The 15,808-nt window shown below is 38.5% G+C and overlaps 1 protein-coding gene across 1 annotated transcript in view; it reads right to left on the minus strand.

Moving 5' to 3' along the window:
- The window catches only part of LOC100370489 (uncharacterized), a 117,124-nt gene that overhangs the window by 48,245 nt on the left and 53,071 nt on the right, over nucleotides 1-15,808 (minus strand). The window contains exons 7-9 of the mRNA XM_085508631.1: nucleotides 15,413-15,538; nucleotides 14,077-14,202; nucleotides 6,583-6,705 (exon numbers count right to left, since the gene is read on the minus strand). Of these exons, the coding sequence (XP_085364757.1) occupies nucleotides 6,583-6,705; nucleotides 14,077-14,202; nucleotides 15,413-15,538 (375 nt within the window). The remainder of the gene's footprint in view (nucleotides 1-6,582; nucleotides 6,706-14,076; nucleotides 14,203-15,412; nucleotides 15,539-15,808) is intronic.

Raw genomic sequence — 15,808 nt, forward strand, 5'->3', positions numbered from 1 at the left:
GGCAATTCATCTACAGAGCCAATCATTGAGCTCACATAGATGTACACACCTGTAATTCATCTACAGAGCCAATCATTGAGCTCACATAGACGTACACACCTGTAATACATCTACAGAGCCAATCATTGAGCGCACATAGACGTACACACCTGTAATTCATCTACAGAGCCAATCATTGAGCTCACATAGATGTACACACCTGTAATTCATCTACAGAGTCAATCATTGAGCTCACATAGACGTACACACAGATAATTAGTCTACAGGGCCAATCATTGAGCTCACATAGATGTACACACTTGTAATACATCTACAAAGCCAATCATTGAGCTCACATAGATGTACCCACCTGTAATACATTAACAGAGCCAATCATTGAGCGCACATAGACATACACACCTGTAATTCATCTACAGAGCCAATCATTGAGCTCACATAGATGTACACACTGGCAATTCATCTACAGAGCCAATCATTGAGCTCACATAGATGTACACACCTGTAATTCATCTACAGAGCCAATCATTGAGTTCACATAGATGTACACACCTGTAATACATCTACAGAGCCAATCATTGAGCTCACATAGACATACACACCTGTAATTCATCTACAGAGCCAATCATTGAGCTCACATAGATGTACACACTTGTAATGCACCTACAGAGCCAATCATTGAGCTCACATAGATGTACACACCTGTAATACATCTACAACGCCAATCATTGAGCTCACATAGATGTACACACTGATAATTAGTCTACAGAGCCAATCATTGAGCTCACATAGATGTACACACTGATAATTAGTCTACAGAGCCAATCATTGAGCTCACATAGATGTAGACACCTGTAATCCATCTACAGAGCCAATCATTGAGCTCACATAGATGTACACACCTGTAATGCATTAACAGAGCCAATCATTGAGCTCACATAGATGTAGACACCAGTAATTCATCTACAGAGCCAATCATTGAGCTCACATAGATGTACACACCTGTAATGCATTAACAGAGCCAATCATTGAGCTCACGTAGATGTAGACACCTGTAATTCATCTACAGAGTCAATCATTGAGCTCACATAGATGTACACAGCTGTAATGCATTAACAGAGCCAATCATTGAGCTCACATAGATGTACACACCAGTAATACATTAACAGAGCCAATCATTGAGCTCACATAGATATACACACCTGTAATACATCTATAAAGCCAATCATTGAGCTCACATAGATGCACACACCTGTAATTTATCTACAGAGCCAATCATTGAGCTCACATAGATGTACACACCTGTAATACATCTACAAAGCCAATCATTGAGCTCACATAGATGCACACACCTGTAATTCATCTACAAAGCCAATCATCGAGCTCACATAGATGCACACACCTGTAATTCATCTACAGAGCCAATCATTGAGCTCACATAAATGCACACACCTGCAATTTATCTACAGAGCCAATCATTGAGCTCACATAGATGTACACACCTGTAATTCATCTACAAAGCCAATCATCGAGCTCACATAGATGTACACACCTGTAATTTATCTACAGAGCCAATCATTCAGCTCACATAGATGTACACACCTGTAATTCATCTACAAAGCCAATCATCGAGCTCACATAGATGTACACACCTGTAATTTATCTACAGAGCCAATCATTGAGCTCACATAGATGTACACACCTGTAATTCATCTACAAAGCAAATCATCGAGCTCACATAGATGTACACACCTGTAATTCATCTACAAAGCCAATCATCGAGCTCACATAGATGTATACACCTGTAATTTATCTACAGAGCCAATCATCGAGCTCACATAGATGCACACACCTGTAATTCATCTACAAAGCCAATCATTGAGCTCACATAGATGCACAGACCTGTAATTCATCTACAAAGCCAATCATTGAGCTCACATAGATGTACACACCTGTAATACATCTACAGAACCAATCATTGAGCTCACATAGATGTACACACCTCTAATGCATCTACAGAGCCAATCATTGAGCTCACATAGATGTACACACCTGTAATGCATCTACAGAGCCAATCATTGAGCTCACATAGAGGTACATACCTGTAATACATCTACAGAACCAATCATTGAGCTCACATAGATGAACACACCTGTAATGCACCTACAGAGCCAATCATTGAGCTCACATAGATGTACACACCTGTAATGCGTCTACAGAGCCAATCATTGAGCTCACATAAATGTACACACCTGTAATGCATCTACATAGGCAATCATTGAGCTAACATAGACGTACACACCTGTAATGCATCTACAGAGCCAATCATTGAGCTCACAAAGATGTACACACCTGTAATGCATCTACAGAGCCAATCATTGAGCTCACATAGACGTACACACCTGTAATGCACCTACAGAGCCAATCATTGAGCTCACATAGATGTACACACCTGTAATGCACCTACATAGCCAATCATTGAGCTCACATAGATGTACACACCTGTAATGCATCTACAGATCCAATCATTGAGCTCATATAGATGCACACACCTGTAATTTCTCTACAGAGCCAATCATTGAGCTCACATAAACATACACACCTGTAATGCATCTACATAGCCAATCATTGAGCTCACATAAACATACACACCTGTAATGCATTAACAGAGCCAATCATTGAGCTCACATAGATGTACACACCTGTAATACATCTACAAAGCCAATCATTGAGCTCACATAGATGTACACAGCTGTAATGCATTAACAGAGCCAATCATTGAGCTCACATAGATGTACACACCTGTAATGCATTAACAGAGCCAATCATTGATCTCACATAGATGTACACACTGGCAATTCATCTACAGAGCCAATCATTGAGCTCACATAGATGTACACACCTGTAATTCATCTACAGAGCCAATCATTGAGCTCACATAGTCGTACACACCTGTAATACATCTACAGAGCCAATCATTGAGCGCACATAGACGTACACACCTGTAATTCATCTACAGAGCCAATCATTGAGCTCACATAGATGTACACACCTCTAATGCATCTACAGAGCCAATCATTGAGCTCACATTGATGTACACACCTGTAATTCATCTACAGAGCCAATCATTGAGCTCACATAGATGTACACACCTGTAATTCATCTACAGAGTCAATCATTGAGCTCACATAGATGTACACACAGATAATTAGTCTACAGGGCCAATCATTGAGCTCACATAGATGTACACACTTGTAATACATCTACAAAGCCAATCATTGAGCTCACATAGATGTACCCACCTGTAATACATTAACAGAGCCAATCATTGAGCGCACATAGACGTACACACCTGTAATTCAACTACAGAGCCAATCATTGAGCTCACATAGATGTACACACTGGCAATTCATCTACAGAGCCAATCATTGAGCTCACATAGATGTACACACCAGTAATACATCTACAAAGCCAATCATCGAGCTCACATAAATGCACACACCTGTAATTCATCTACAAAGCCAATCATTGAGCTCACATAGATATACACACCTGTAATACATCTACAAAGCCAATCATTGAGCTCACATAGATGCACACACCTGTAATTCATCTACAAAGCCAATCATCGAGCTCACATAGATGCACACACCTGTAATGTATCTACAGAGCCAATCATTGAGCTCACATAGATGTACACACCTGTAATACATCTACAAAGCCAATCATTGAGCTCACATAAATGCACACACCCGTAATTCATCTACAAAGCCAATCATCGAGCTCACATAGATGCACACACCAGTAATTCATCTACAGAGCCAATCATTGAGCTCACATAGATGCACACACCTGTAATTTATCTACAGAGCCAATCATTGAGCTCACATAGATGTACACACCTGTAATTCATCTACAAAGCCAATTATCGAGCTCACATAGATGTACACACCTGTAATTTATCTACAGAGCCAATCATCCAGCTCACATAGATGTACAAACCTGTAATTCATCTACAGAGCCAATCATCGAGCTCAAATAGATGCTCACACCTGTAATTCATCTACAAAGCCAATCATCGAGCTCAGATGTACACACCTGTAATTTATCTACAGAGCCAATCATTGAGCTCACATAGATGTACACACCTGTAATTCATCTACAAAGCCAATCATCGAGCTCACATAGATGTACACACCTGTAATTCATCTACAAAGCCAATCATCGAGCTCACATAGATGTACACACCTGTAATTTATCTACAGAGCCAATCATTGAGCTCACATAGATGTACACACCTGTAATTCATCTACAAAGCCAATCATCGAGCTCACATAGATGTACATACCTGTAATTCATCTACAAAGCCAATCATTGAGCTCACATAGATGCACAGACCTGTAATTCATCTACAAAGCCAATCATTGAGCTCACATAGATGTACACACCTGTAATACATCTACAGAACCAATCATTGAGCTCACATAGATGTACACACCTGTAATGCATCTACAGAGCCAATCATTGAGCGCACATAGATGTACACACCTGTAATGCATCTACAGAGCCAATCATTGAGCTCACATAGATGTACACACCTGTAATACATCTACAGAACCAATCATTGAGCTCACATAGATGAACACACCTGTAATGCATCTACAGAGCCAATCATTGAGCTCACATAGATGTACACACCTGTAATGCATCTACAGAGCCAATCATTGAGCTCACATAAATGTACACACCTGTAATGCATCTACAGAGTCAATCATTGAGCTAACATAGACGTACACACCTGTAATGCATCTACAGAGCCAATCATTGACCTCACAAAGATGTACACACCTGTAATGCATCTACAGAGCCAATCATTGAGCTCACATAGACGTACACACCTGTAATGCATCTACAGAGCCAATCATTGAGCTCACATAGATTACACACCTGTAATACATTTACAGAGCCAATCATTGAGCTAACATAGATGTACACACCTGTAATGCATCTACAGAGCCAATCATTGAGCTCACATAGATTACACACTTGTAATACATTTACAGAGCCAATCATTGAGCTCACAGATGTACACACCTGTAATGCACCTACAGAGCCACATACATTTATTTTTTATATATACTTCATTTGGCATGTACAGAATTCCAAGTGACCTTACTCTCTGGTGCCTTCCTCAAATCGTCACATAAGTTACTTGATTTAATTGCACAGATACCTACAACTCTGAAAATTTGTTATATATATCACACTCTCAAATCGTCATGACAATTTCTCTGGCATAATGAAAGATGAATTGTTGTTATGTTGACACAAGACTTTGTTAGCTGTTCTATCACCACACACAATCATCTTTTATTTTCATGGTTTTCCCTATATGGCTTGATTAGCAAACTTTAATGGCAACATAATGAACTCTTTTAGTTTATTTTCAAACCTTGAGTGACAAAGAAATTACAAAGAAAACAAATTCTTGCAATGGGAGAACTCTTTTCCTATCTTTGTTTGTTTTTGTCAGTAATTACACAACAAAATGCTCCAATTCTGTGTAAAGTTTAAAATAACACCCTTACACTCTCTCTAAATGGTAGACGGACTTTATTTGGATAAGGATAAATTTTCAACTTATTAGGTTACGTTAAACTCAGTGTTTATCTGTCAAGCTGGGTGATTTCCATTCACAGTTTGAAGTACTAGTCACAGAAATAAGACTTTAAGTAAACATTCAAAGTACCCACTCAGCATTTGTAACACTTTCTAAGGCATGGTATATTTCAACACATTCAAATTAAACATTCTTTTCCAAATGCAGACGTTTATTCTGTGTCTACTGTCGAATACCCATGTCATGCAACTTGAAGGGGGTTCAGACAATACCTGGTATCAAAGCATTGCATTGTGCATATCATTGTTGCGTACTATTTTACATTTATACAGTCAGTCAAGAATCAAAATAACCAATGAAGCAAATTCAATAAATGCATCATAGCAAATATATTTTAATACAAGATTAGAATTTTTGGAAAGCGAGTCATAAATCTCATATTTATGTTGTTATGTTATCATGGCACTAAAGTTTCTAGATAACATATGATACAGCATTTTTTTGTACAATATACTGAGAAAATTAAAAAAAATATTCATCAAAATTTGTATAGCAATTTCACAATGTTAACAAAGAGTCTGAACAAATTCAGAATAACAAAAAATACCTGATCAGTTATGATATTAATTTTTTCCACACTACCAGTATGTTACAAGCCTAAATATGAGATATTACATAAAAACTTCATCATAAGAATCTATGGTGAAACTGTTGAGAATAATAACAAAATAACCACCTTTCACAAAAATACAACCAAATCCATCATCTTCTTTATACACTCATTTGCTATTAATGTTGTCTTCGTTACATTCTATTGTTTTGTTATTCTGAGCACATTGTGTCAATATTGTTTCCTGCTTCAAATTACTCTATATTGATGTTTTGTTTTGTGCATTTTAATTCTTTATGGTCAGTATCAGAGTGATAATTAATTTTATTGAGTTTAATGCAAATGTTTTACTTACGGAAACATGTTTCTTTATCTCTGCCTAGCTGGTATCCAGGTTTACATGCACAAGTATATGACCCACGTGTATTACGACAGCTATGTTCACAAGATACTGTATTAGATTCACATTCATTTATGTCTAAAAACAAAAAATTAAAAAATATGTACAAACAAATCATAAAACAAAATGATGTACATCACTAACCCACCATGAGTGATGTCAACGCCATGTTTGATTGAAATCAGCCCAAACATACATGTACCTAACAATGCCACAAATAATATATAACAATCACATGGGTAGGGTATTCATACCAATCTACTGGTGCCACAAATAACACATAACAATCACATGGGTAGAGTATTTATACCAATCTACTGGTACCACAAATAACACATAACAATCACATGGGTAGAGTATTTATACCAATCTACTGGTACCACAAATAACACATAACAATCACATGGGTAGAGTATTTATACCAATCTACTGGTACCACAAATAACACATAACAGACACATGGGTAGAGTATTTATACCAATCTACTGGTACCACAAATAACACATAACAGCCACATGGGCAGGGTGTATATACCAATCTACTGATGCCACAAATAACACATAACAGTCACATGGGCAGGGTGTATATACCAATGTACTGATGCCACAAATAACACATAACAGACACATGGGTAGGGTATTTATACCAATGTACTGATGCCACAAATAACACATAACAGACACATGGGTAGGGTACATATACCAATCTACTGGTGCCACAAATAACACATAACAGACACATGGGCAGGGTGTATATACCAATCTACTGGTGGCACAAATAACACATAACAGACACATGGGTAGGGTATTTATACCAATGTACTGATGCCACAAATAACACATAACAGACACATGGGTAGGGTACATATACCAATGTACTGATGCCACAAATAACACATAACAGACACATGGGTAGGGTATATATACCAATCTACTGATGCCACAAATAACATATAACAGCCACATGGGTAGGGTACATATACCAATCTACTGGTGGCACAAATAACACATAACAGCCACATGGGCAGGGTATATATACCAATCTACTGATGCCACAAATAACACATAACAGACACATGGGTAGGGTATTTATACCAATGTACTGATGCCACAAATAACACATAACAGACACATGGGTAGGGTACATATACCAATGTACTGATGCCACAAATAACACATAACAGACACATGGGTAGGGTATATATACCAATCTACTGATGCCACAAATAACATATAACAGCCACATGGGTAGGGTACATATACCAATCTACTGGTGGCACAAATAACACATAACAGCCACATGGGCAGGGTATATATACCAATCTACTGATGCCACAAATAACACATAACAGACACATGGGTAGGGTATTATACCAATGTACTGATGCCACAAATAACACATAACAGACACATGGGTAGGGTATATATACCAATCTACTGATGCCACAAATAACATAAAACAGCCACATGGGTAGGGTACATATACCAATCTACTGATGCCACAAATAACACATAACAGCCACATGGGTAGGGTACATATACCAATCTACTGGTGGCACAAATAACACATAACAGCCACATGGGCAGGGTATATATACCAATCTACTGATGCCACAAATAACATATAACAGACACATGGGTAGGGTATATATACCAATCTACTGATGCCACAAATAACATATAACAGCCACATGGGTAGGGTACATATACCAATCTACTGGTGGCACAAATAACACATAACAGCCACATGGGCAGGGTATATATACCAATCTACTGATGCCACAAATAACACATAACAGACACATGGGTAGGGTATTTATACCAATGTACTGATGCCACAAATAACACATAACAGACACATGGGTAGGGTATATATACCAATCTACTGATGCCACAAATAACATATAACAGCCACATGGGTAGGGTACATATACCAATCTACTGGTGGCACAAATAACACATAACAGCCACATGGGCAGGGTATATATACCAATCTACTGATGCCACAAATAACACATAACAGACACATGGGTAGGGTATTTATACCAATCTACTGATGCCACAAATAACATATAACAGCCACATGGGTAGGGTACATATACCAATCTACTGGTGGCACAAATAACACATAACAGTCACATGGGCAGGGTATATATACCAATCTACTGGTGCCACAAATAACATATAACAGCCACATGGGTAGTGTATTTATACCAATCTACTGATGCCACAAATAACACATAACAGCCACATAGGTAGGGTATTTATACCAATCTACCGATGCCACAAATAACACATAACAGTCACATGGGCAGGGTGTATATACCAATGTACTGATGCCACAAATAACACATAACAGACACATGGGTAGGGTATTTATACCAATGTACTGATGCCACAAATAACACATAACAGACACATGGGTAGGGTACATATACCAATCTACTGGTGCCACAAATAACACATAACAGACACATGGGCAGGGTGTATATACCAATCTACTGGTGGCACAAATAACACATAACAGACACATGGGTAGGGTATTTATACCAATGTACTGATGCCACAAATAACACATAACAGACACATGGGTAGGGTACATATACCAATGTACTGATGCCACAAATAACACATAACAGACACATGGGTAGGGTATATATACCAATCTACTGATGCCACAAATAACATATAACAGCCACATGGGTAGGGTACATATACCAATCTACTGGTGGCACAAATAACACATAACAGCCACATGGGCAGGGTATATATACCAATCTACTGATGCCACAAATAACACATAACAGACACATGGGTAGGGTATTTATACCAATGTACTGATGCCACAAATAACACATAACAGACACATGGGTAGGGTACATATACCAATGTACTGATGCCACAAATAACACATAACAGACACATGGGTAGGGTATATATACCAATCTACTGATGCCACAAATAACATATAACAGCCACATGGGTAGGGTACATATACCAATCTACTGGTGGCACAAATAACACATAACAGCCACATGGGCAGGGTATATATACCAATCTACTGATGCCACAAATAACACATAACAGACACATGGGTAGGGTATTATACCAATGTACTGATGCCACAAATAACACATAACAGACACATGGGTAGGGTATATATACCAATCTACTGATGCCACAAATAACATAAAACAGCCACATGGGTAGGGTACATATACCAATCTACTGATGCCACAAATAACACATAACAGCCACATGGGTAGGGTACATATACCAATCTACTGGTGGCACAAATAACACATAACAGCCACATGGGCAGGGTATATATACCAATCTACTGATGCCACAAATAACATATAACAGACACATGGGTAGGGTATATATACCAATCTACTGATGCCACAAATAACATATAACAGCCACATGGGTAGGGTACATATACCAATCTACTGGTGGCACAAATAACACATAACAGCCACATGGGCAGGGTATATATACCAATCTACTGATGCCACAAATAACACATAACAGACACATGGGTAGGGTATTTATACCAATGTACTGATGCCACAAATAACACATAACAGACACATGGGTAGGGTATATATACCAATCTACTGATGCCACAAATAACATATAACAGCCACATGGGTAGGGTACATATACCAATCTACTGGTGGCACAAATAACACATAACAGCCACATGGGCAGGGTATATATACCAATCTACTGATGCCACAAATAACACATAACAGACACATGGGTAGGGTATTTATACCAATCTACTGATGCCACAAATAACATATAACAGCCACATGGGTAGGGTACATATACCAATCTACTGGTGGCACAAATAACACATAACAGTCACATGGGCAGGGTATATATACCAATCTACTGGTGCCACAAATAACATATAACAGCCACATGGGTAGTGTATTTATACCAATCTACTGATGCCACAAATAACACATAACAGCCACATAGGTAGGGTATTTATACCAATCTACCGATGCCACAAATAACACATAACAGCCAGATGGGTAGGCTATTTATACCAATCTACTGATGCCACAAATAACACATAACAGACACATGGGCAGGATGTATATACCAATCAACTGATGCCACAAATAACACATAACAGACACATGGGCAGGGTGTATATACCAATCTACTGGTGCCACAAAAAACACATAACAATCACATGGGTAGGGTATTTATACCAATCTACTGATGCCACAATAACACATAACAGCCACATGGGCAGGGTGTATATACCAATCTACTGATGCCACAAATAACATATAACAGCCACATGGGTAGGGTGTATATACCAATCTACTGGTGCCACAAATAACATATAACAGCCACATGGGTAGGGTATTTATACCAATGTACTGATGCCACAAATAACACATACCAGTCACATGGGTAGGGTATTTATACCAATCCACTGGTGCCACAAATAACACGTAACATTCACATGGACAGGGTACATAGATCAATCTACTGGTGCCACAAATAACATATAACAGCCACATGGGTAGGGTATTTATACCAATCCACTGGTGCCACAAATAACACGTAACATTCACATGGACAGGGTACATATATCAATCTACTGGTGCCATAGGCAACACATAACAGTCACATGGATAGGGTACATACACCAATCTACTGGTGCCATAGGCAACACATAACATTCACATGAACAGGGTACATATACCAATCTACTGGTGCCATAGGCAACACATAACATTCACATGGACAAGGTACATGTATCAATCTACCGGTGCCATAGGCAACACATAACATTCACATGGACACGGTACATATACCAATCTACTGGTGCCATAGGCAACACATAACAGTCACATGGATAGGGTACATATACCAATCTACTGGTGCCATAGGACAGGGTACATATACCAATCTGCTGGTGCCATAGGCAACACATAACAGTCACATGGATAGGGTACATATACCAATCTACTGGTGTCATAGGCAACACATAACATTCACATGGACAGGGTACATATACCAATCTACTGGTGCCATAGGCAACACATAACATTCACATTGACAGGGTACATATACCAATCTACTGGTGCCATAGGCAACACATAACATTCACATGGACAGGGTACACATACCAATCTACTGGTGCCATAGGCAACACATAACAGTCACATGGACAGGGTACATATACCAATGTACTGGTGCCATAGGCAACACATAACAGTCACAGGGGCAGGGTACATATACCAATCTACTGGTGCCATAGGCAACACATAACAGTCACATGGATACAATACATATACATGTACCAATCTACTGATGCCATAGGCAACACATAACAGTCACATGGATAGGGTACATATACCAATCTACTGGTGCCATAGGCAACACATAACATTCACATGGACAGGGTACATATACCAATCTACTGGTGCCACAAATAACATATAACAGCCACATGGGTAGGGTATTTATACCAATCCACTGGTGCCACAAATAACACGTAACATTCACATGGACAGGGTACATATATCAATCTACTGGTGCCACAAATAACATATAACAGCCACATGGGTAGGGTACATACACCAATCCACTGGTGCCACAAATAACACATAACATTCACATGGACAGGGTACATATATCAATCTACCGGTGCCATAGGCAACACATAACAGTCATATGGATAGGGTACATATACCAATCTACTGGTGCCATAAGCAACACATAACAGTCATATGGATATGGTACATATACCAATCTACTGGTGCCATAGGCAACACATAACATTCACATGGACACGGTACATATACCAATCTACTGGTGCCATAGGACAGGGTACATATACCAATCTACTGGTGCCATAGGCAACACATAATAGTCACATGGATAGGGTACATACACCAATCTACTGGTGCCATAGGCAACACATAACATTCACATGGACAGGGTACATATACCAATCTACTGGTGCCATAGGCAACACATAACATTCACATGGACAAGGTACATATATCAATCTACCGGTGCCATAGGCAACACATAACAGTCACATGGATAGGGTACATATACCAATCTACTGGTGCCATAAGCAACACACAACAGTCATATGGATATGGTACATATACCAATCTACTGGTGCCATAGGCAACACATAACATTCACATGGACACGGTACATATACCAATCTACTGGTGCCATAGGCAACACATAACAGTCACACTGATAGGGTACATATACCAATCTACTGGTGCCATAGGACAGGGTACATATACCAATCTACTGGTGCCATAGGCAACACATAACATTCACATGGACAGGGTACACATACCAATCTACTGGTGCCATAGGCAACACATAACAGTCACATGGACAGGGTACATATACCAATGTACTGGTGCCATAGGCAACACATAACAGTCACATGGATAGGGTACATATACCAATCTACTGGTGCCATAGGCAACACATAACATTCACATGGACAGGGTACATATACCAATCTACTGGTGCCATAGGCAACACATAACAGTCACATGGATATGGTACATATACCAATCTACTGGTGCCATAGGCAACACATAACATTCACATGGACAGTGTACATATACCAATCTACTGGTGCCATAGGCAACACATAACAGTCACATGGATAGGGTACATATACCAATCTACTGGTGCCATAGGCAACACATAACAGTCAAATGGATAGGGTACATGTACCAATCTACTGGTACCATAGGCAACACATAACATTCACATGGACAGGGTACATATACCAATCTACTGGTGCCATAGGCAACACATAACAGTCACATGGATACAATACATATACATGTACCAATCTACTGATGCCATAGGCAACACATAACAGTCACATGGATAGGGTACATTGTACATATACCAATCTACTGGTGCCATAGGCAACACATAACATTCACATGGACAGGGTACATATACCAATCTACTGGTGCCATATGCAACACATAACAGTCACATGGATATGGTACATATACCAATCTACTGGTGCCATAGGCAACACATAACATTCACATGGACAGTGTACATATACCAATCTACTGGTGCCATAGGCAACACATAACAGTCACATGGATAGGGTACATATACCAATCTACTGGTGCCATAGGCAACACATAACAGTCACATGGATAGGGTACATATACCAATCTACTGGTACCATAGGCAACACATAACATTCACATGGACAGGGTACATATACCAATCTACTGGTGCCATAGGAAACACATAACATTCACATGGACACGGTACAGATACCAATCTACTGGTGCCATAGGCAACAAATAACATTCACATGGACAGGGTACATACACCAATCTACTGGTGCCATAGGCAACACATAACAGTTACAGGGGCAGGGTATCTTTATGGTATCTTGTGTACTCACCTTCACAAGTCTTTCCATCATATGATATTTTATATCCTTCATTGCACTGACAAACCACTCTATTTGTACCACGAGCAACACAACGTTGTGAACATCCACCATTGTTTACACTGCATGGATTGGATACTAGAGTAAATAATAAAAATAACAAAATAATGTTTACATGTGGGCATTAGCTACTGGATAATATTTTGATACACTTTGTTTATATCTGAATACATCCAGAACCCGTGTGGGTAGCATTTAGCTTTAGATTGCTATACTTCCTGTGACAAATTAGTTACATCCGAGGTACATTACTTGGGGTTTGCAACTACGGTGACATGATACCAAGGTCCTGTTACAATTTCGTTCTCGCATAAGCATTCCAACTCAGAAAAATGCAAATGCGCATGCCCGAGGTAGCTAGGATACTGGGATGTCCAGGTGGATCAAAATAGCTGCTCACGATATGATGGATTACGATAACTATATTTTCTGTACATTTTCGATGTACTGTGGAATACTTTATTTTCGCTGGAATTAATTTTCACTGAAAAGGCTTTTTGGGCCTTTTGCTTGGAATTTATTTTCACTGATTTTTTATGAGTTTAATGTAAAATATAGGAAAAAAAGTATATTCGCTAGATTTTATTTTCACGGAATCATGCCTTCAGCGAAAATAGCAAAAATAAATTCCAAGCGAAAATAAAGTATTCTACAGTATTATATTTTTTCACTATGAATGTGGTAATACATGTTTTATTGTTTTATTACAAACCGCCCATGTCATGTCATGTCAGAAGGTCGTAGCATCAATCTCGCTATCTACGAGATGAGACTTGAATGGGATCTTGACATGATGTCACCGTACAGTACTATGCGCGTTGCAAACCCCAAGTAATGTACCTCTGGTTACATATATTATAGATTGTGTTTATTTCACAATCATTAATCACCATATACCAAGGTTGTTGTATAGGTTGTTATAAACAGAATGCTTAGCTTAGAAAATGTCTGAATCACAAATCAACTTTTTTAACTTGTTTTTTCCCTGCAGCTAGTTTAATGTAATAAAGCAACTTCATAAACTTTGACACCTTTTGTCGCTGTCAAAGAAAAAAGTTGATAATTAAACATTTCCATTAATCAGTCAAAATAGCTTTTAAATGTTATGTTCATAGGAACCCAAGAACACAATAAAAACATAAACTCACAAAGAAAACAACGATTCATTGTAAATTACAGAGAACGCAATCTAAAAAGAATGCAGAAAGCTTTTCAGTTTCCTGAGTTGTACTGACAAAAATTGGAGAAAATATTTGACTGCATCACAAGGATAGAAAATAAGTCTTACAATCACATGATTTTCCATCAGCAGCCAGTTTATAACCAGGATCACAACGACAACTGTAACGCCCTCCATAATGTGATATACAACGCTGTTCACAACCACCATTGTTCATACTGCACCCATCAATGGCTGAGATAAATAAGAATTATTATTAATAATTAATTTGTAAATTTGAGAATTTTGGAATATATATATACGTTATTTCAGTAAAAAAAACAATGGCTCAACCATAAAAGCTCAAAGACTTCATTTCTCAAGATATTTTCATGGGCTTTGAAAAAAATCCATGAACTACAGTTTTTCAAAATGGCATAGATACATACAAATCTTCCTGTGATAATAAAGATATGACTTGAACTTCAAAGCATAGTGAAAACTGTCAACAAAACATCCAAAAAA

The sequence above is a fragment of the Saccoglossus kowalevskii genome, chromosome 15 (genome assembly GCF_978046115.1).
Source record: "Saccoglossus kowalevskii chromosome 15, keSacKowa6.1, whole genome shotgun sequence".
Lineage (NCBI taxonomy): Eukaryota > Metazoa > Hemichordata > Enteropneusta > Harrimaniidae > Saccoglossus > Saccoglossus kowalevskii.